General features: G+C 42.5%; 1 protein-coding gene across 7 annotated transcripts in view; it reads left to right on the top strand.

The window, feature by feature from the left end:
- LOC120728069 (extracellular sulfatase Sulf-2-like) overlaps positions 1-23558 on the top strand; it is a 104919-nt gene that overhangs the window by 47248 nt on the left and 34113 nt on the right. For 5 of the 7 annotated variants that reach the window (XM_040022757.1, XM_040022760.1, XM_040022753.1 and 2 more), the window contains exons 4-8: positions 19318-19546; positions 20533-20653; positions 21563-21681; positions 21753-21904; positions 22794-22963. In XM_040022757.1, the coding sequence (XP_039878691.1) occupies positions 19387-19546; positions 20533-20653; positions 21563-21681; positions 21753-21904; positions 22794-22963 (722 nt within the window). In that variant the 5' untranslated portion in view covers positions 19318-19386. Of the gene's footprint in view, positions 1-7005; positions 7208-7237; positions 7520-19317; positions 19547-20532; positions 20654-21562; positions 21682-21752; positions 21905-22793; positions 22964-23558 lie in introns of those variants that run through there. The other 2 variants (XM_040022755.1, XM_040022756.1) reach the window with 2 other exon arrangements.

Genomic DNA, 23558 nt, shown 5'->3' with positions numbered 1-23558 from the left:
GTCGGCCTCTCTCGGGTTTTATTTCCTCTAATCATATTAAAGCTTCGTTTTTAAACCCTTACGATGTAGCTACAGCCCAGCAGCAGTATATTAATGACGAACCTCGTATTGTGGATGGATTATCTCAGTTGTTCTCCTGACTGAAGTTCGGTCCGTTTACAGCATCCTGCCATGCGATTGCATTTGTCCCTAACCATCAGGAACCCTCACGTTAACTTTTATCGAGTAGAAAAAAGTTAGCACTCATCCTCCAGCTTCACTGTGTTTATCTTATGCTAGCATAGCTGTGTCGCTAGCGATCACGTAGCACATCATTATATACCAGCTAGCCCAAATTCAGTAACACTACAAACGTCACTGCTGTTTAGTTTTCTGTCTTCATTTATGTTAGAAGTGATAGCAGAGCTGTACGTTTTCATTTTTTCAGAAATCTCTCAGTCAGAACATGCTATATTATATTAGCGAGCTAACTTCTTGCTAACTTCTAACTTCGTTAAATGTAATCAGTTCTGTTTTCATGGATGCCTGGATGTTAAACTTAATTGTTACACCTGGTAAAGCAGCAACGCTGATCATTTTATTAAAGATGAAAGAATTTAGACAGTTTTTAACTCTCAGTGATGCTGCAGTGATCGTTTGACCTTGGGACCTGAAGCGGACACAGCTAATGACGTCAGACTTAAAGACCGGATTCGTTTTTTATTAAATGCAAAGAGAGTGAAAAAATGCAACCGTGCATTTTGCCTGTGAAAACACAACATGGCTGACAGAAATGGCCCAGCTGGTTCAACTGTATCATTTGTGACACAAAGAGCTGGTTCTGAGATAAATAGTAATTATTGTGATGATCTGGAGTTATTGTTTGACACGTGCAAAACCACATTTAGAGCAAAACAGTCAGATTTGCAATTTATCCAATAATTGTAACTTTTGACTGCTGGTAGGAAGGTTCTTGAAAACGGCCGAGGTGCTGATATATATTCAGTGCAAGCAGAGCTCATACAAATTGTTTTACGAGTCATTTATTTTTGACTATTTACTTTTTCATGCTCATATTAAAGGATTTTCCCTCGGGCAGCAGTTATTCTGGGCGAGAAGTGTGACGTTTAGCCGTCAGATGTATGCGAGCCGTTGCATTAGCATTTCATTTCATCACCCAGACGGGAGCTGCTGTGAGAGGAGCTCCTCACCCGGGGACAAAAGGCCGTCTTTCAATCCGTCACTCCCTCCGTCCGCGACGCTGCTCGTCATTCAGGAGTGCTGCGAGATAAGAAGAGTTCATTATTCTGATAACTCATCTCGCGCTCGTCTCTTTGGCTTTTCCACTCTCTTCATTCCTGCCTCGCGACCGCTCCGTCCACTCTGGCCTCGGCGCTCCATTTCAGCTCCTTGCGTGTTTATGTATCCCTGCTTCAGGGCGCAGACAGAACAAAATGTTAGTTTCACTTACAATTTGGATTTCCTACAAATATGAAAACAAGATTATTCAGATAAAATTATTCTTTTCACTTCCTGACATAACAAAGTCTAAAGTTCTGTTGCCTAGCAATGATATACAAATATCACATACATTTCATTTGCAGCTGAAAATATGTTTTACAGGAAATTCTGTGAAGATGAAGCATTGCCTTCAGACAGCAGTACCAGCAAACTGGGACCGACCGTCAGCTGTTTGCCTAATGCACATCCTAATAGCAAATCTCAAATCCAAGCTGCTTCAGCCTGCATTAACCTGCAGTCCACTTTGCAACCCAACTATGTCCTGTCCTGTGCTACTGATGCCTGATTGCTGCTATGGGAGGTCTCACTGCTGCTTTGTCTGCCTTTAGACTTTCCACGTACACTGAGAGGAAGAGCAGGATGCTCCCAGAACAACACCATCCATCCATAATAAAAGCTAATTATTGAGTATATATAAATATAAACTACTGCAGATTAAATACTGGGTTTGATTTAAGTGGTCCTGATGTTGATTGGAAATGAGTTGATTTAATCAAATAGAAATAATGGTAATTTGTGTATTTAGTAAAAAAACAACAACTTTTCAGTGATGCAACAGTCACTGCAGGGAAAACTGTGGATGGATTATTGCAGCTGTGTGAAATAAACCTTTGAAATGGTTCCTTCAGTCGGGGACGTCTGTGACCGTTTACGCTCAGTTGTTGTCTTCAAAGTGACTCTTCGAATAATCAACTTCCTCTAGATAAAATCAGCGGTTTACAGGTGATTTCATTTTTTTCACATTCAAGAGTTGAGGTGAGAACTGCCAACTGATTCCAAGCAGATTACACAGATTGCCTGTTGGGAGGCAACCTGTCACATCCAGCTCAGACTGACCTCGGTCCTTCTCCGACTCGTTGACCGCGGTTTGTAAAAACCAGAAACAGATCAGCACAGCCATGAATATCGCAAATGGGAACTTGATCCAGCTGATTACCAGCTGATTGCATTCTTGTTGTATTCCAACATAAAACACGGTTGCCGATCACCTACATGCATTCAGCTAAATTCTCCTCCTGTAAATCCTTCACTGTCAGGACTTTCTGTATTTCTGTGCAGCATCGATGAATTTCTGTCTGGACTCTAAATGTAGTCGATGTGAATTTAGAGGGAAACAAAATTGATGAGCATCTGCTTCCTCCTGTTTCTTTTTCATATTCATTTGTTTTTATGTGTATTAACACTTGTTACTTGTATATTGATTGACTGATTTCTACTATATTGATGTACCGTCCCCAACAGATTGCATGTAAAGGCAGCTTCACCCCATCCAATCAAACTGCCAGCAGGCTTGTTGTCTTATTGCTGTTTTATCACTTTGAAGTCGGCAGCTGACTGCGAGTGGTTGCAGACCTGCTGCCAGTCTTCAACCATTTCAACAAGATTGCAGGTTCATTGCATACTTCTGCCTTAATTTTGGTCATGCTGTTGAACGAATACCGCACACTAAATCATTCTACACGTGTAAATCCAGCGAATTCTCACTGTGGGCTGTCAAATGCAGTCAGGTCTCATCATTATGTGCATAGCATGTTTTGGTGTTGATACCTTTGTACAGAGAGAGAGGATCCCAACCAGTGTTGGGAGGATGAAGGGAAAGTGCTGCCGTGAGTTTCAGGTTCACCCACCAGCCCGGGGTTTGCATTAGCCTGCATACGTCTCTGTGGCACTTCAGTTTATTTCTTTTTATGCTGATACATTTTTTTAATGATAACGATAAAAAGCATTTTTATTGTTAGTGTTCAAAAACACCAACAACACCGTTATCATATCGATGATCAATTTGTTATTTTTTCAGGTAATATTTCAGCTAAACGACCAACAGATAATAAACTTTCTTTCTTGGCTTTTATAAACACTGCGTGACCACATAAACCTGAAGGAGCTCTGATGATATTAGTGCTGAAGGCTTTCTGTCGCTGACTGTTTTCTTTAGCGTAAACTTATATGAAAGGAAAATCCCAGGATTCTCTCTTAGAGGAGCTCGAGTGACCTCAGTGCATTTAAAGGACATTTGTATCTTTGTTTTTCATCTGTCGAGGGCGAGGTTTTTGCTCTGATGGTGGCAAATATTCATGGAAATCAGCCGATCATCAGCATCGTCAGCATTTTTAAAATCTCTGGTTGGCTGTGCTCTTTCAGAGAAATGCCTTTTCATTCGTTGTTTTCTCTTTTCATTCTTTTCTCTGACCTTATCGTCTTTGACTTTTCTGATGAGAAATCAGATTTTCATCCTGTTCTCTTCATTATTATTACTGTGTTATAGTTAAAGGCTTTCAGCTTTCAGGAGGATGGTGCGGTCCTCCTTTTTCTCAAAGTTAATTTCATTAGTATGCCTTCACCCGTGATATGTAGTGCACTCTATGAAGTCTATAACTGTATGTATGACTGATGTGTGCAAATGAGATGGAGGATAAAGGCATAGAGAGCTGATGTACATGGGAGGTGTACAGATGGAAGGAGCATTAAAGAGATGAGTGGAGGTGTAAATGAGGCAGTGGGCGGAGTCTGTGGTGTGGAAGATGGATGAGATGCGAGAGGACGTGTTGTGCAAATGTGTGTAAATGGCCGACTCCATGTTTAATATGAACAATGGACAAAATGCCACATTGGCTGAGAACAGTCATTTGAGAAGTGTCTGTGGTTGAGAGTCATCTTTGAAGAATAAATGATTATTGAGTATCTGATAGGATTGAGTGGGAAAAGTCCGTACCTGCTCTGCACCTCCCCACACTGGGAGCACAGCAGATGTGTTACCATAAGTGCAATAAAAGCTTCCCATCAAGTGCTAAACTGACACACAGGGGAGTGAGCTTCACTAAAGGCGTCACTTTAATGCAGCACGCTTTTCGCTTAAATCACAAACTACAAAAAGGAAAAAGGAAAACATCCGTTTAGCCTTTGCTGTTGGATTGCTGTGTTAGCGCTTCTTCTGGGACCTGGTTCACTGCAGCTGACTCTTGGTAATGTAACAGTAACACTGTAAAGTGAATGCACTGACCAGTTCACACTGATGCCTGATCTGGTTTTTGGTTTATTGTGGCTGGTAGCTGGTAGCTGGTGCAACAACAGGCCCGGTGAATCTGTAAGGACAACCAAAGCGATAATAATAAATCCAGTGTTAGGTTTGGGGTTTGTTGGGCCATCCAGCTTTCTTGGATGTTAGAAGAAGTCATTTAGGGGCACTTGCTGTAAAATCTTCAGTCTTGTCTTCTCAGAGGTTTTTCCTAAGCTTATTGAAGTGGTTTTGTAAGTTCCGATGGTGGTAGAGACACTGAAGACATCAGGACAGTGACATGAAACATCAGCAGGCTGAGAGCTGAAGTCGATGCGCTATGTCTAAAATGTATCGTTTCACGCATTGGTTAAAACACTCGACTCCAGCTACATGACGCGCAGCTGGAAACACTTCCCGCAAGTCGAGCTGCCCGAGATTCACAGAATTTACAGAAAATGTTACATTTTTGTGATTTATATCGTTATCGGACAATAGATGTCTTATATCGGGATATGAGATTTCGGTCATATCGCACAGCCCTACCTGAGTGTGCATGAACAATTTAAAGATCATTACAGTCTAACCGTTCTCTGCAGAGCATGAATGTGTTCAGGACAATTCAAGACAAATCAGATTGTAGCGTTTATCCACATCATCGCTGCCTACATTTACTAGAATTTGTCTCTGCTAGTTATCGAATGTAATGCTCGGTGTTGAAAAGGCTTTTCTTCTCCAGCTGGTTATTAATAATGGAAGCACCGTAATCAGCTTTTGAACAAGAGGTAGGAGTGTCCAAAGGTCAGAAGCTGCAGTGTGTGGTTCCCAGGTGGCAATCTTCAGGGCTGAAAATGAAGCCGCTGCACAGGCGACACAAACTGCCTCTTGATTGGCAGGTGCTGCTCTGCAGGGAGCTGCAGCCAATCAGTGTCTTCGAGATCTCTGACCCAAACTGTCCTGTTTGTGTTTGTTTTACCATTTGGAGCATTTCTGGTGGAAGCTTTGATGAGTATTATGCTTCTCCTTGACCGTGCTTTTAGGATTTAAACAAGTTTAAAATTACTTCGATACACTGAAGACATACGTGACTATGTGTTGCACCAAGCTTGCTAACAAAGCTGGCTAGCGCTAGCTTATAATTTAGCACTCCACCCTCTCATCCAGATATGGTCACTCCTGGCTACAAAAAAACAACATGGCGGTGTCCAAAAATGCTAAGGTTGAGGCTTCAAATTGCAGCGTTCAAAACCAATGGGTGACATCACAGTACTTCCACCTTTCATATCCAGTCAACGGTGCTTCCACAGATTCATGGAGGTTGTGTAATAAGAGCTTTTGTTATGCCTTTTGTGGATTTCTCCATCTTTGATGTTACCATTTATGGTTCTTTTAAATGGGACACTCCACCAGAATAATTTACTGTCAGCGCTGTCCTTAGTTAACCCCGTCTTTCATTCGTTTAGGGTGATTCATGAAACGTATTTGTACCAAAATGAAAAACGGGATTTGTTTTTCAGACACTAAACAGGTTCAACATAAGAAGACGAATTCAGTATTTGACACTGAGCAAACTCTACACAGTGTTAATAAACTAGGCAGTCATTTAACATCCTTATAAAACTAAAACTGTAAAATGTAGTTTGATGATTATTATTGCTGTAATTTTAGAGAGGTGTCAAGTGAGGACCACTTTATTCTTCTGTCAGGGGTATAGCGTGGGTGTTACACTCCACAAGACTGTGAGAGCCCAGTTGGAGTCCAGTTGGAGAGAGTAGCTCAAATTTACAGGGAGACGTTTGTACTGTTTTTCACATGAGAAAGTTCCATAAATAACAGTGTGATAAATGAGAAAAGACAAAGACTGGCTGGTTCCTGTACAGCTGCTCACGGCATGAAAGTTCCAAAAAGTGCAGGTCTGCCCAAAGCACTGGCCCTTTAAGGCTGTGGAGGTCGGGGTGTTGGATGGGTGCGTACAACATCGTGCTATCCTGAAGAAAATGCAGATTTGCTTATCTTGATATTGTAGTAAATGCTAGGTCACAAATTTCAGACAGTCACAGAAATGGTCGGTCCATCAAAAGTCAGAAATCTGTGGAGGAGCAAGCACTTTGAAAACGTCCCATCAAAGGTTGTGGATAGGTGTGTGATTCTTTTTTGTGCTCAAACACACCAATACACTTTTTTTTCTAATGCAATTCAAAATAATCCAGACAGCAAATTAACGAGCACCACAACTAATTCACATATTGGTGAAATGACTATAAAACTGTAAATAGGAGGAGGACATCGGAGGAATGGGCAGAAAGATATGAGAAAGTGATGAAGCGATAGAGAGACAATAGAGAGCGAGAGACAGAGAACGAGGAGGGGAGGGAGTGATGGAGAGAGCCAGAGGAGAGCAGGGAGATACAGAACAGGAGGTATAAAAAGATCAACACAGAGAGAGAGAAAGTGATAAAGAGGGAACGAGCTGGAGCGAGCGAGGGAGGAGGGGAAGAGGACGGAGGAGGTTGAGGAGCAGCAGCAGCTCAGCTGTTGTTACAACAGTGAGAGCGTGCGGTCGCCGAGGGGAGAGAGCTGTTGCCACGGGGATTATTGTCATGTCTGCCACCTCAACAACAGCCAACAGGACCTAGGCTGAGAGGAGACTGGGGAGGTTGTTGGTTTGGCGCCGGAGCCTACGAGCAAGGCAGCGTGGCCCATGAGGACGAGGTAGGAACGGAAGCAGAAGTAAGGAGCGATGTGAAGGAAAAGACAAAGGAAAGCAGAGCAGGAAAGGAAAGGGAGAAAGAGAGAAGTGTAGTGAGAGATTTGAGAGTAAAACATCATCTGAGAGGAAGCGAAAGAAGAAGTAAAAGCAAAAAGGAACAGAAAGCAGAAGTGGAGCTGTGCGTTCGGGTTATTCTGCAGAGTTTCAGGAGAATTTCTGCCTTCTTCTCCTCCGACTTGCGTCTGTTCGCTCTCGTCGTGTTTCTCTCTGTTTGATCTCTTCACGTTAAGCTTCATGTTCTTCGCCTCGTTGCAGTAAGTGCTTCTGCTTGTAAATGGTTTCGTGCCTCTGTTTTGGAAAGCTTGATTGATAGAAAAGAGCAGAGAAAGAATGAATGTCAGCAAATCTGAGCAAACCAAAAATGTCAGTCTGTCGTTAAATACTTTGTTTCTTCTCCATTTCCTGTTCAGTCACTTACAGATATACATTGTTTAAATATACGACTAACACATCAAATATATTAGACACAAGGAAATCCAACATCCCCACAATAGAGAAGCTGGAAAGACCGTTTTTACATCAAAGCTGAGGATTGTCAGTCAGCGAAAAATGTGAATTTTGTAGAAAGAAAAGTTTCTGACAGAGAAAAGACATCAGACGTACGTCTAGAAGTCTTACGTGTGTCTCTGGGTTGTGGTTGTTACAGAGATAAAGGTTTAAGGTTAAATCTGGTGATGCTCTGGATTTTTCTTTCTTGACCACCAAACACAAAATGTTTCTTGCAAACAAATAAAATTATTGAGATGTTTTGAATGAGTGAGTCTTAATATTTCTTAGATCAAATAGGGTGAAGTGAACAGAGTTGTCAGTGGATACTCTTATTGATACTTTTACTGATATTACTTTCTGTGTTTTGGAGCAAAATAAAGGCATTATAGTGGTAATGGCTACTTTTGACGCTTCAGCTCAAGTTCACGTGATGGTTAAATTTGGACGTACAGCTGAGAGGTCTCTTCCTGTTAAAAGGGAAGTCTTTCTTCCTGCTGTTACCAAGTGCTGCTCGTAGGGTATCGTCGAATTCTTGGGGTTTACTTTGTTTTCTTTTTTTCTTTACCTGCAATACAGAAGCAGTTATTGAGGCAACTATTATTGTGAATTGTCGCTGTGGAAATAAAACTGAATTGAATTCAGTGGAGCTGTTACCAACTGGCTCATTAGCATACAGCACCTGAGTAACTCTGCGGTACTTCACTGCTGTGATGGGCAGTAAACCTTTTACCATTACTGTGCCAGCAGGCCTGTTACACTCCTTATCTAGCAGCTGACGGTGGCTTTGACTTGGGTGCCTGCATGTGTTGGAGCATTGCTTGATTTATTTCATTTATCTGTGTCTTTATCTCAGAAATACTCCAAATGTCTGTTAATCCACGGCTGAAAATCGTCCCGTCAAATGAACTACGTCCATCTGTCAGTTCGATAAATGATTTCCATGTTTAGTAACACGTCGCCGGTCAGTGATATAAATGAAACATTATGTTTGTTGCTCTAAAGAGTTGCCTTTTTGGCAGGAACCAGTGGATTTGGAGTTGAGGGCCATCAATACGAGGTCAGAAGGTTTGGGGGACACACAAACTTTGGTGTGTTCATAGGATTTGTTGACAGTAAGAAAAATATACAGTTAAACTCCAGAGGACTGAACATCCTGTTTGTCCCCAATCAAAGTTTGGCTTCAGTGCTGGACAGAGAGAACAAACAGAAGATGGTGTACAGTTTCCTATTTCTACTTCTCCAAAACATTTGGTAATATGATATCGCTGTGAACCCTGCACTCGAGGTTTATTGTAAGGAAAACAGAACAGAGCCGCATTTTTTTGGGTGTCCTCGGCCATCTGATGCGTATTAGTTTCATCCGTGTGCGTCCAGTGCAGAGACTGGAAGCAGCCAAAACTGTCGTCTCATTTTATCAACAGAGAAGAAGGAAAAGAATCCAGTGCAAACAGAGCTGGACTTTTCCATAGTTGCTGCTTATTGTAACCGTAGCTGTTACTTATTATAGCAGTCACACTGAATTTCCATTAGTTGGCTTCTGTATTTCGCTTCAAAGCTGAGTGTGGCCAATTCACATTTACCACCATTTAACTCTGAAGTCCAACTAAAAGACACACCTGCACCGTCTCAGTCCAGCCTGCAGCATCCAAAAATGTAAGGGTGGTGTTTTTAACGGGGTCAGTCACAGGAACGGCTTGGGCACGTTTTCCTGCTATTTACCTTAATGCCAACAGAGGGCGCTGTACATTAAAATAGCCCTCAACTTTACCTTGTTCACCTCAAGTGAGGGTTCAAGTGGCCCTAGCTGATGACACAATCGGAGGTGGTGGTGAAAAGTCATGTTTTTAAAAGCCAAGAAAGGACGTCTAAATGTTTTTGTCACGCGCCTCCATTCAGGGCAGCATGTTTGATTCGCCTAAGCAGAACATTTTTCAGTCAAGAAAAGTGGTGAGATTTTACTTTATTAACAGAAAATGCTTTCCGTTTATTTACACAGCTTCAAGGCAAAACTTTAAGCAGAGAAATTTACCGCACGGTACCTTGTCCAGGAGATGAAAAGGCCACGGAGTCCGGGTTCATCCTCAGGGGGGCAGAAATAAGTTCAGGAATTTCATGACGTCTACAGATTTGTGTGAAATTAAACTTTTGTAGGCTTTTGTTATATCTTGTTATATTTCTCCTCTCTAACTGTACCTGGTGGATTGTAAACAGACAGCTTCTCTAGTTATAAATCTGTTTGCAGAAATGAATGCAGAACTTGTTGGTTCATCCTCTGAAAAGAGGAAGTGTGTGCTTTTAAAGATTTCTGTCTCTTGTAGGAGGAATCCATTGACGTCAGCCTTCCCCTCTAGCTGACACCCTGAATGAAGGTTTCACCTAATTGTCCACTGTTTAGTTCAATATGCTGTGTTTGTCTAATCTGCTGCTGCTTGTTAGAACAAGCTCATTAGGTTGTGGAAGGAAAGAAAGGGCGGCTTTATTTATAGTGCACAGTTATTCCATGGAAACATGATGTGCTTTGCAGGTAAAAGGAGACGTAAAACCAACAAAATTAAAAAAGCTATACATGAAGGTTTACTTCTGATGTAGCTCTCAGGTAAAAGACAGAAATGATGGTTTTTAGTCTAAATCTTCAGCGTGTCGTTGACTTGCTCCGTTCTATGCTAGGACCCACAATGAAGCAAAAACTGACTGTTATTTCTTTTTTGCCTATAAAAAGCGTCTCCTGAATGTTTCTGTAACTCTGACCGGTTTATTTCCTTTTATACTTCTGCTTGTTCCTCATATATTCAGTGAAAAGCTGGGAAATACAAGTTCAGCACTTAGAATCACCTTTTATCTGCTTAATTTCCCACAAAGTAATGAGGGAACAGGCCTCACCTGCTGCCTGTCAGTTGTCTAATTACTTTTAAAAGAACTTTTGGCGGCTCTCTTACTTCCCGAGGGGAAGCCACAGTGTTTGATTTGGCACAGGTTTTACACCTTTCATTGCGTGCAGTACTTTTGTTACAAACCCATGAATTAAAGCTGTAGATTGTTTGATTTAAAGTCCACTGAAGTGCTGCACGGAGGCAATACTACACAAAATAAAATAAAATGTGCTGTTGTCCAAAAATGTAACACTGTAAGTGAATTAAACCTGCAGTGGCCAGAAAGGGGTCACATCCCTGCTCCTTTATCTGTGAGCCTGTGAACACTTTAATACTGAGCCTGTGGCTATCCCCAATATAGTGAAAAGTAGGGATGCAACGATACCAATTTTTTCAAACCGATACGATACCGATACTTGGATCTGAGTACTTGCCGATACAGAGTACAAAAACCGATACTTCTACCACACACACACACACACACGCAATGAATTGGAAGATATGTTTTATTTTATTATCTGCCAATAAAAAATAAAATCTTAATAAAAATGACCACAAAATAATTTCAAGTGAAAAATAAGCACTTCTGTTAAATTATTGCAGAGTCTCCACATTGTAATTTAACAAAATATCACTGAACTGTTGGCACTGTCTCGAGCTTTCAGAATAATAAACACTTCTGTTTGGAATCAAATAAATACAAATTAGGTTTGAGAATAAAATAAACTTTTAAATTATTGCAGAGTGTCCATATTGTAAACAAGCAAACAAAAGCCGCCAGTCTCACTCGCCTAACCCTGTGCCTGTTTAGCGTCCCCCTAGTGGCCAATTTAAAAAAACTACAACAGAAATGACAAGCCACCCTCTGGTTAATGAAATAAGTTAGTATCAGTTAACTTTTACGAGTATGAGTACACACACATTTTAGAGTATCGGTGCATCCCTAGTGAAAAGGGCTGGAAAAAGAGGACATGTGATCCCCGTGTGTGCAGAGTCCTTCCTTTTCTCAGTCAGATCCATCCCTCGTTCATCGTGCTTGATGATGATGCCAAGATGACGCTGGAAATGCTCGCCATTAGCTTCACAGTGGGACTTTAATGACAAACGGGTGGCATCACTGTGGCTAGGACCAGCTTTGCTCAAGCATCCAAGCTTGTTGCACTGAGTGAAATAGTGAAATTGAAAGAATGGTGTATTTTTAAGTATGTTCTCAGGTTGTTGGTGTTTGGAGCACCTGAACTCTTGAAAGTTCAGGTTTGTCAGCTGTTATCAGAGAACGGAGAAAGTGGCCACACAGCAGCATCAAACATAACTGGAACCTGTGTTAAAATAAACGTGGAACCTGTGCTGATTTGTTACCGGCCCTTAATAAAAATTCCTACCGCTATTTGACAAGAACTGTTTCAGTGGTGCAGTGCGATACAGAGAGGTGGTGTTGGATGGACTTTAAATGAAGCAGAAGGTTAAACGTGGTCTGAGAACCTCAGTGGCGATGCTGCCGGAGAGAATTTAAGGTTGTGTCCAGAAATAAATCCCTCACGCTAAATGCCTCCTGACATGTTTATTAGTAAAAGTCGAGAAATATTAGCCGATGCATCAATTACAGCCAAATGAAAATGGCAAATGCATTGATATTTCTGTCTGCGATCAGCTATACGTCATATAGTGTATGTCAATAACCGCAGCCGGCTCTGTAATAAAGGCTAAGAGGCTAACGTGTCACCACAGCAACCGCAGCACTTTTCATTTTCTCGTCTGATACTTTTTAGAGTTTTGTCGAGAAGCATTGAGCTGACCTTTCACCTGGAAAATGTGACCTTTCACCTCCGCGCAGGGAGATATTAAGTCTCCCCTGCTGGTCTCTCTGCATGTAGAGATGCTAATGAATATGAATGAGCAGTTGGAGCCATATTATGGCTGCAGTATCTCTTTATTGACATTCACCACATTTCATATTGAGTCACTTGGTGGCCAGCTGCTTCGGCTGCGAGGCCCGCCCACGGCGCATGAATATTAATGAGCAGATAGATGTGATCGAGAAGCCACAGCCAGAGAGGGCACATCGGGATGACAGACGAGAGAATTTATGATCCGTGGGGCTTTGGAGCGCTTGTTCACAGTTCAGGAGAGCGTGACTGCACGTGTAGCGCATATTATAGCCTGATAATATAGTTTCATTCATTGCTCTGCCGAAAGCGTGCAGTCGCTCCGGTATTTCGGCGCCGTCTGAGAGCGGAGTGTGACTGTGACTCCACGTTCATTATTATGCAGCTCTAACAGCCTTCCTTGTCTGGATTCAGTCTCTCCAGCAGATGTTGAACCTGCTGCAGGGATTAGCTCCCATTCAGACACTAGAGCGTTATTGAGGTCCAGCACTGATGTTGGGTGATAAGATCTGGCTCACAGCCGGTGCTTGGGTTCTTCCCAAAAGGGTTGGATGGGGGGATTTAGGGCTCCATGCGGACCAGTCAAGTTCATCCTCACAGCACTTGGAAAAGCATCTCTGTATGGTGCGGGCTTTGTGCATGGAAGCATCTTTATATAGAAAGATAAAGTCTGCCTCAGAGGTCTGAGAGAAAGCTTCTCAACCAGTCATTCATACACACTTTTAACCCTCGGGCGTCTTCGGTCTTCAGATGTCTGGATGTCTAAAGATGTCTCCCATGCAAAGCTGTCATGTTGGCTTTGGCTAGGCAGCATCTCTACAAGTTATTCCTGTGAGCCAACAGCTCCCAACACTTTAAACGCTACTCTTGGCTTTATGATGCCATATTCAGTTTGATTTTATTTATATAGCACCCAGAAAGAAACCTCCGGCAGATCCAGGATCAGGTGGGGACCAGATACTGCCCTGATATATGGTTATTTTAGGCACACATATAGGCTGTGTATAGACACCACGGCTTCAGTCACTGGTGCTCAGATCTGCATTTTGAAGCCTCAGTTAATGAAGTTAGCATTTTGGCAACAGTCCAGACTGGTTTTGGAGGCAGAAGTGGGAAAATTTGGACAAGAGCTTAAAATGCTAAGTTATCAGCTAATGCTAGCTCCATTTATAAATTGCACAGGTGCAGTGCACAGACCAATACCTGCTCTTTAGTGTCCAGATGAATAAATACTGGGTTTCACTCACCTACAAAAGGACAGACGTCTTGGGTGATCTCTACCACCAAAAGCCACAAACGCAGCAGATTTGTCCTGTACAGCGAGCATATGTGTGGCCAAGCAGACAGTTAGCAGCTCACTGAAGCCCCTCCCACCTGCAGTTCAAATGCCGTGTTTGTGAGGGGCAGCCAATCAGAAGAAAGCTGGCTTATCTTTTGCTGCGTGTAAATAAAGATTATTTACATCTGGAATAAACCAAAAAGAAAAAGCCACAGTACGGCTCTATTGTGTCTTCTGAGGATAAAACGTGGTTCCTCTCTTGTTAATTACTCAGGAAATGAAAATTTCTCTGTAAAGTCTAAAAACTTCACCGTCTGTTTTAAATAATGCAGTGACTCTGCTCTCTGCTGCTTCCGCCTGTGTGTTTACTGATGTTCCTCAGACTCCGAGGTGAGGATATAATATTTCAGCGGCTTCACGAGAAGGCTCTGAATATCAAATAAAACAAACTATCTGGAATCAAGAGCAGCAGCTTTATTTTCAGGCTCGACTCCATGAATATCAAATGAAAAGAAAGTATTGGGATTCAAAACAGCTGCTGTATTTTCAGCAGTTTGAAATTACAGCACTATAAAGGCTTTCGCTCCCGAGCAGTGAACCAAAGCATCTTCAATGCAAAACTGAATCTTCAGAGCGGCGAGTGCATGTACATGATCAGGACATGTGTAGTCCTGCAATCAACATCAGAAACAGACTATTAACTCTGCGATGGCCTTAAAACCCTCGTTTTAACAACACTGGCTCGACTAAAGCTTTATTTACAAAGACGAGTTATGCTAATTTGTGTCGTTAATCAAAGTTATGGGGCTTTTAACTTGTTCACATGATATGCTGGCAGCTAAGATGAGCCTATTAGGGTGTAATTGTCTGGTCTGATGGGAGAAACAACCGGCTGTAACTAGAAAATTAAATATTCCTGCTCAAATTACCTATTATATTTCACCAAACACGGAGGGTATTTCATGATATTAGTCCTTGGTGGCTTGCCAAATGAGTTTTCTTTTTAATTAGCTGTTTCTTGACTGTTTCAGGTAGATAATTTTAGAAGCTACAGTAGAAATGATTGATGAGCAGGAGGGCTGGAGGAGCAGCAGGAGAAGCAGAATTAATTACCCACGGAGACAAACAGAAGCTCGGCACTAAAACTTTCTTTTTATCTTGACTACCAAATGTTTGAGCGCAGCTTCTTATTCAAAGGACTTGAATGTTCTACAAGGTAGAGCAAAACTGCAACACCTTTGGAGCTGTGAAGTAAACAGAATTCCACATCCTTCACATTATCCTCAGTTTGCTTTGGTAATAGTGTTGCACTCTTTTACTCTACACACAGTTTAGGTTTTGGTCACCTTTGATGCTTTTATTTTGAAGGAATTCCCACTTATTTTCCTTCGCTCTGCACAAACTCATCCCAGACCAGCTGGGTTTGTTTAGAACGTCCAAGTGCTTCTTAAAGCTTAACATCATTGAACCAACTTTTAACATTTTATGTACATTAATAAAATCTATGTTTAATCAGCTGGTATTTCTGCTGCAATATTTAAACATCTTGTTGATTAGTTGTCCACATCCCTGCTGGAAATATGGTTTGGATTAGGTGAGAGCATGCAGGTGGCAGTACACAGGATGCCAGTTCATTCATTGTAAATTAATCAGATGGTACTAACAGGTGCAGGTGAGCAGCACATGGACTTCACACCAGAGAGCTTACAGTTTAAATATGTCTGATCCGACTGTGTCAATATCACAGGCACCTCTGCTGGGTATTTTCAAGAAGTTTCCATTCAGTGATGCATTAATTCCATCCATATTCTTCAGCTTATCTAATCCAGGGCTGCAGAGCCTTTCCTGGAGCCGGGGTACGCCCCAGACAGGTCACCAATCTGTTGCAGGCCTGCGAGAACAAAAATGACAGATTCCCATCACGATTTCTACTCTGAGTGTTTGAGATTCGATCGGGGGAATGGGCTCCACAACTATGAATCGGCTCGTTTTTCTATAGCAGTACTAGATGGAAACTTTTTTTCCTTCAAGCTGATATTACCTTTGGATTTTTTCGCTTTGGGTCCCGATTAATTATCAGAATTGTCTTTTTTCCTGTGTGACCGTGGGGATAAATAACTCAATAGCATGAACTGCACGAATAAATCAAGAAGTCAGCGTGTTGAAACCTTTATGATCCGTTAGTGCTGCAGATCATTTGCACTTTAACCGTGCTGCGTTCAAAGCTGACTGTGACCCAGACTGAGACCGAAAAATAATCCTGCAGGTTGAGTCGGGGGTTAGTCTGGTCTCAGGTCAGTTTGTAGGTCAGTTTCATAATGACGCTCAATGACATAACATGAATATATTGCAGTAGATTACCAACAGTGGTGGGCTGAACATGGCCAACAGCTGGACCGCTCCACTTCAGTCCAGATGTTGGGTTGGATCCATAAACCAGGTTAAACAATGCAGAGTCTCGCATGTGTTTATTCTCAGTTTCACTTGGTTCCTGTTCAAAGTCAGCATCATTACCTGCAGTCGTATTCATTTAGAGCCAACATCCCTAAAAGGACAGCGATAAATGTGTGTATCTACCAGAGTGAAACACATTTGTATCATATTTGTTTGATGGTTTTGGTATGAAAAGATAGATACGTAGAAATAAAAACAAATGAATGAAATTCAGCCGTAATAACCAAAGGAAGAGATGCTTGTGCTAAAGCTGCAATAACATCAGTGCCATATAAATCATAATGCAAATATATGAAGTGGGAGTCTGTGTGAGAGCAGCTTAAGTATCAAATGTCAGAAAGTTTGTTAGAACAGTTTCTGTTAAATCAGATTACAAATGCAGATTTAATGTCACTGAACACTCCATTATAAATCTGCACAGTTGTTCATCTTAAGTTTAATGTAATCAGTTTTAGCTGTCAGTCATTTATGTTGGTGCTTTATGAAGAATTATATTTTAAAAGAATGTCAGAGTGGAAGTAGCTTCCAGGACTGAAATATGAAGCAAATGCAGAAGTGTCAGCATTATTTCCTTTGGCCAGCAGAGGGCGACTTATGTGGTCTCAATCCCTATTTTCAAGTGTTACTGATGACAACATGATGTTTATTTTTAATGTTATGATCCCCATTAGTGATAAAGTACCGTAACCTTTAAGGTAGGCCTCCTGCGTAACTGCTCCGGTGCTACATTTTCAGGGTTTTTTGGTCAGCGCCTCACTTTTCAACATCCAGTTTCAAAATTCCAACATAGCAGCAACAGAAACAAGATCAGTGTGTGACATCAGTCCATGTTTAGGGTCCTCACCACACGAGCATGCCCTGAGCACAAATAAATCAAATAAATCTGGGATTTATGGTCCAGTTCTGACGTCTGTTTGTGCAACCTGTTGCCTCTGCAGACAGAGGGATCATGGGAACCAAAGCACAGACTGCAGAGATGCAGCAGAAGCAATAAAATGTGACCTCTGTATGTCCAGGCTGAATGCTGATTGGTTCAAAAGTTGGTTTGAACAGGTAAGAATGTGAAATTGGAGTTCATCTCCAAAGAGAGAAAAATATGGGAACAAAACATTAAAGATGAAAAATTGTGCACATGAGAAGCTGCAGCTGACAGTTTTAAGGCTGTGACGCATTTAAGGGTTTGAGCTGATCTACTCTGAAATGTAAGGACAGTTGAGTTTAGTTTAGTTGTAGTTAGTGTCTTTGAACTTTGGGAAACAATGACGTAGACGACCACATTCACCTCCTGACTGAGACTCGTGGTACCACAAACAGCCTCACAAATACAAGAAAACAGCGGAGACACTTTATTCTTCAAGCAGATTCTTACTCTGTCACAGGACCCAGAATATTCCAGCCCGGCTCACCCTTTCTGATTTCATCGTTACTGTGTGGGTCCTCCTTTCTCTGTCTGTGGATAATAATCTTGTTATCACGTGAATATGTTGATGGATTTGCATTGCAAAACCTCCCAACTCCCAGAGTTCCCTTCCTCTGTGACCTCTTTATACTGCTGTGGAGTATCCGGGTGGCTTCATTCTGGATTCTTTGAGCATTTTTACACAAACAGATGAGCTCAAGATATGTTTTTTTGGTGAAGATTGTTTTAAAATGAAATACGTGATTGTGGCTGTGGCCTGAATGGAGCGTGGAGGTCTCTCTGCCAATCTCTCTATCTCAGCAGGTCGTGTGTAATCTCCAGTCTGTTCACAGCTGGAGCCACCAGACCACTTTAACATGAGAGCTCCATCAGCAGCTGCACACACACACACACACACACACACACACACACATCACCGTGGGTGTGTTCAGAATGAGCACTGAGCCTCTTCTGTTTTGATTACTGGCTAATTTGCATGATACACCCTGCTGTGAGCTCTTTCTCTCTCACACACACACACACACACACACTCACACAGTCACACACTCACACAGTCACACTTGCACACACACACTTCTACTGTGCTTTACGTCAGTGTGACTGATAAGATTTCAGCGTTTTATTATCAGAGAAACAATAGACTGCAGCTAATGACAACTGTGTGTGTGTTTGTGTGTGTGTGTGTGTTTGTGTGTGTGTGTGTGTCCTGTAACTACTGGGACCAGAAATCTTTGACTTTTTTATTATTATTATTTTTGCTGTGTGAAAGCAGCGCTCTCTTGGATGGATCATCAACATTCCCGCCCTCGCGCAGTAAATAAACGCAGCGCGTCACGTACCGCAGCCACATTTCAGCTCAACGCTGCTGCAACAGTCATAACACGTCCGACAGCTGCGCGAGCAGCGGGGCATTCGTTTGGCCTTTTCAAATATCTGACCCGCTGCTGGCCAGATTACTGTGACATTTGCTGCAGGTACTTTTCGCCTCCAAGAGGATCAATCCCGATGACGCTGATGACCACCTGCAGGATTCCAATCAACTACAACAAACATGCATCTAGGAAGCGAATGTTAGCAACAGATTGAGGAAGTGTTTGCAATATCAGAAGGAAAACAGTTTCCTAAAATATCTATAACTAAAGCAACATTATGTGGTTCTGGTACGGCGTAGACGCCACTTTGAATCCTTTTGTAAGGTCTTCTCTTTCAGTGGCCAGTTGAAGGTTTTATATCAGTATATCAGAGCCTAAAACGCAGGCGTCAGCCTGTCATAAACACTCTGTTTCATACATATTTCTTCTTCTATGGTAACTAAACTGTGGTCATCTTAGACTGGTAGCACAGGAACTCCACCATCGACTGTTCAAATCTTCTGTTTGTGAACGGTAAGTCAGAGGAAAGCTGTCTTGCAGGCAGGGTGGCCTTGATAGGATAGGAGCTCGGCTTGTTTGAGAGACAGCATAAACTGAGGGGGCACCAAGATAAATATGGATTATCCTGAGTCCTGGATCATGCCAAGATTCTCTAAGTGGAGTCGAGGAATAAAAATATGGAGCTGGAAATGGCGAACGTTGTAAACCGGTGGCTCAGTCTCACGCAGATTTGTTTGAACCTCGGTTCTGAACTCGAGGCGGTCTCTTTGTGTGTTTTCCAGAAGCTGAGACAACTTGTGGGAAGCAGCTGATTGGTTGACCTTTGTGGGGAGGCCCGGGGGTCAAAGGCCATGGCAGGTCGACTTCTCCTCTTCCTGTTTGTCTCCGTGGCGCTCTGTCACGCTCATTTTTCTTCTACGCAACGCCTGAAGCCCCGCCTCCAGAGAGACAGACGCAACATCCGACCAAACATCATCCTCATCCTGACTGATGACCAGGACATGGAGCTGGGTGACTGAAACTCCACTACAAGCCTTATTATAAGCATTAGTCTGACTGTCTGTACTGTTAATGTAATTGTTGGTAACACGCTGGTGTGGACATAAAAAAGTCTCAGTTTAACAGTAATACACAGTTAACATAATATTACGTCATATTAATACATCGGACAGATCTCGTTTGAGCAGCTTGAGCAACTGAGCTTTACTTCCAAGTCAAAGTGTTTGAATCATTAAGTAACTCCTTTATCTTGTTCTTTAACAGGTCGGAGTGCAATGATCACTGTCTGGGAGCCTTTTTAGGGCTAACTTCCTCTCTGCGATCCAAAAATTAATCTTCTATTATTAACGACATACAGCTGGAAATGGCTGTTGTCTGCTGCTGTCTGAGATTATGATCCCATTTTTAACTGTATCGTAGATTGTGCAGGCGTGTTGCAGGAAGAGAGAACTTTTGTTACTCTGTAACCTCTTCGCTGCTTGTTAGACTCATTGGGTCTTGTACTGGCTTAGTAGCTCATTGCTCTGACCAGAACAGGTGTGGTAAACTCTTTAAACATTTAAAGCTTACTAAGAGTAACGCCTTTCTGAGCCGAGCAGTTTCTGTCATATTTCAGGCTAGCTCGTAGAACAAAGCTGCTGGGTTTGCCTCAGAAGTTGGTGAGCGTGGTCTCCGCCAATGCAGCTGCCCTCAGAAGAACCTGTAAACTGTTCTAATGGTCGCCAAACCACGACTTTACTGATATAAAGCGAGGTGTCAGAACTCGTTATTAAGGGCAGAGGCGAGGTGGTCGAATGGCGTCTCTTTATGAGGAAAGAGTTGATCTTTAATCATGGAGCATTTTAAATAAGAACCATGTTTCAGGTGTCGCTCTCCATTTTATGTTGAGGCTTATGAGGCAAATGATTTTGAACAATTTTCAACAGAAACCAAGGAACTTATCACCAAAGCAGGTGGACAAGCTTTACAATGTGCTAACCGTGGGTTTCTCCATGTAGGGTCGATGCAGGCAATGAATAAGACTCGCCGCATTATGGAGGAGGGCGGGACTTCCTTCTCTAATGCCTTTGTGACCACGCCCATGTGCTGTCCGTCACGCTCAAGCATGCTCACTGGGAAGTAAGTACAGTTCCAAAGATGGAGGTGCCTACTACACCCGAAAAGTGAAGCCAGAGCCGAGACGCATTTTTTCCGTTGGCCAGCAGGGGGCAACTCGTCTAAGTGCAAAAAGAAAGCCGATGTATAAACTGTCTACAGGAAAAAGGTCGTTCCTGACCTCAGTAAAGACTTCACTGATGAGTTCATGGTTGGGTGCTAGTTTCAAATCTTATTAAATACAAAGGATATTAATTTTATTAATCAAGTCAAAGAGGATAATGAAGCACATTTACACTTAAGGATCGATCAAGTTCGACCTATACCGAGCTTGATGATTTGCCGAATGCTGTAACCAGTTATTCCACCAATTATTACACGTTAAAGGCAATATGCTTTAACGTGTACTTTCCCCACTTACACCACCTTTAAGTAGTAGCTCCTCTCTGAGTCAGAAGGAGGCCCGCGGTTTTGAAGCAACAACAACTACCCAAGAGCAGCAGTGGCGTCTGACAGATCACAGGTTCCTTGAACAATGACAATAACGGGTTATTCTATTCTTCTGTTCTTATGTTTTGTAAGCAACCAGCTGCTTATGAGTCATTTACAGCTTTTTCCAGTTATCGTGTCTTGGCTGTGGGTTTCTGCAGAGAACCAGCCTGATGCAGGTGTTAAATTAATAAGCTGCATGCCTCAGTGTGAGATAATCTGTGCCCCAACAGGTCAAAGCTGGTTTGGCGGCCCAACGAAGACGTTAGTAATATTAGACAGGTGATTTTAATGTCTTCATGTGTAAAGGAAAGGGTGAAAATCCTATAATGGATGTGTTTTATTACCAAAGCGCTATTAGCAGAACTATTAAAATAACTTTACATGAGACTTGGGATACAAAGTCCGAGCCTCTTGTAGTAACACGTGTTCTGTCTCCCTCAGGTATGTTCACAACCACAACACCTACACCAACAACGAGAACTGTTCCTCGCCGTCTTGGCAACGGCAGCACGAGCCACGGACCTTCGGCGTTTACCTCAACGACACTGGATACAGGACAGGTAGGCAAATGCACAAACACGCACTCGGGCTTTGTGAGGCTTCTGTTAATACATCTGTGCTTTTTCTCCAGCCTTCTTTGGAAAGTACCTGAACGAGTACAACGGTTCGTACGTTCCCGCCGGGTGGAGGGAATGGCTCGGTTTGGTGAAGAACAGCCGCTTCTACAACTACACGCTGTGTCGCAACGGCGTGCGAGAGAAGCACGGAGCGCAGTATCCACAGGTGAGGACACACAACACAACTCTGTCGCTGCACAGCAATGCAAGCCCAACGTAGTTCTTATTAGAGTTACGGCTCACTTTTTCTGTATGGACTGTAAGTATGGACGCAAGTAATCATAGAGGCGGAAGCGAGCGATGCTTATTACGCTAAACAGCATCTAAGGTTCAGGTTAGGGGACAGCATGTCAATCCAGTGATTACCAGTCCAATCCAAGTGCTTCTGCTAATCTGATTCAGTGTCGGAGGGTGGAGTGGGCCGAACACCCCGGACATGTGGTCATTCTGTCGTGGGGCGAGCTAGAGTCACCAGTTAACCCAGCCCCGCTAACTGAATGTGTTTGGATGGTAGGAAGCTGCTGAAAGGCAACCGCCGTCCTAACAGGCCGATCAAATAAACAACAAAAAAAGAAAGAAATGACTTTTTTAACTTTGTTATATTAGAACCAAGTTTAAGTTTATATCGACTGATACTGATTAAGGAGGATCCAGAAGGCCACATCAGTGTCTGTGTAAACCTTTGAATGATCATTTCCATCGCTTTAAGCCTGAGTAACTATTTTTTAATTGTTTATTAGAATTTATTAGAAACATTTTTCCCCCATTGATGAATTGTTTGCATGTTAACGTTTTTAGTTTCACATATACTGTCTATGCATTTTTTATTTATTGGTCAATCTGATGTCAGCAGAGCTGTTTGGCCAAATAAATGTAAGAGGCCTGATTTGATGGGTCAGGAATAGTTTAGCATGTGGCTAAAATTGAAATGAACTCTGATCCTGCGCTGGCAGCTTCGTCACTGATTCGGTGGATGTCAAGAGGTTAAGTGAGTTTTAACTTAAAGTGAAGAAAATCAGGGTTAATAATAGTGATGTGTGTTGTTGTGCTTCCAGGACTACCTGACCGACCTGATCACGGCAGAGTCGATCCGTTACTTCCGCTCTTCAAAGCGACTTTATCCTCACCGCCCTGTTCTGATGGTTCTGAGTCACGCGGCCCCTCATGGACCCGAAGACTCTGCCCCGCAGTACAGCACCGCCTTCCCCAACGCATCGCAGCACATGTAGGCCTCCCACAGACACACGCAGTTATCTTTTCCTCGACTTGCATTCATTTCCTAGAGAATTATCCTAAAAAATAAACCTGCCGTCATGCAAAACGTCATGATTTACATTGTAAGGACTTAATTTTTGTCCCCATAAAGAAGTAGAGTCCCCACAGTGCGACTGTGGAAACACATTTATGTCTTCACAAAAGTAGTAATGCAAGTGCACACACGCATGCACACATACAATGAGACTAAGCCACTGTAATCCAGCAGAACAATGGAGCAGCTCTGTTCTGCACCACGGGATAAATCCTGAAGCAAGACGACTGAAACGGCACAATCCTCCCTAACACGTGTGTGTGTGTGTGTGTGTGTGTGTGTGCGTGTGAGTGTTAATGAATACATTAGTTTTATTTACTTCTTTACATGAATTTGAGTCCAATTTTAGCGAACATGACAAAGTTCATGAGCGAGTCTCGCATCAGAGATACGTTTCCTTGTTTATGATCTGACTGGCAGACGGCTGAACAGACAGAGACATCACACTGAAATCTTTTTCATCCCGCAGATATAAACAGATGCCCGAGGAAACTCCGGCTGGACTCCTGCT

This window comes from Simochromis diagramma, unplaced genomic scaffold, assembly GCF_900408965.1.
Source record: "Simochromis diagramma unplaced genomic scaffold, fSimDia1.1 OVJJ01000308.1, whole genome shotgun sequence".
In the NCBI taxonomy this organism is placed as follows: Eukaryota; Metazoa; Chordata; class Actinopteri; order Cichliformes; family Cichlidae; genus Simochromis; species Simochromis diagramma.
The sequence above is the reverse complement of the archived record's forward strand: the minus strand, read 5'-3'. Positions and strand labels throughout refer to the sequence as shown.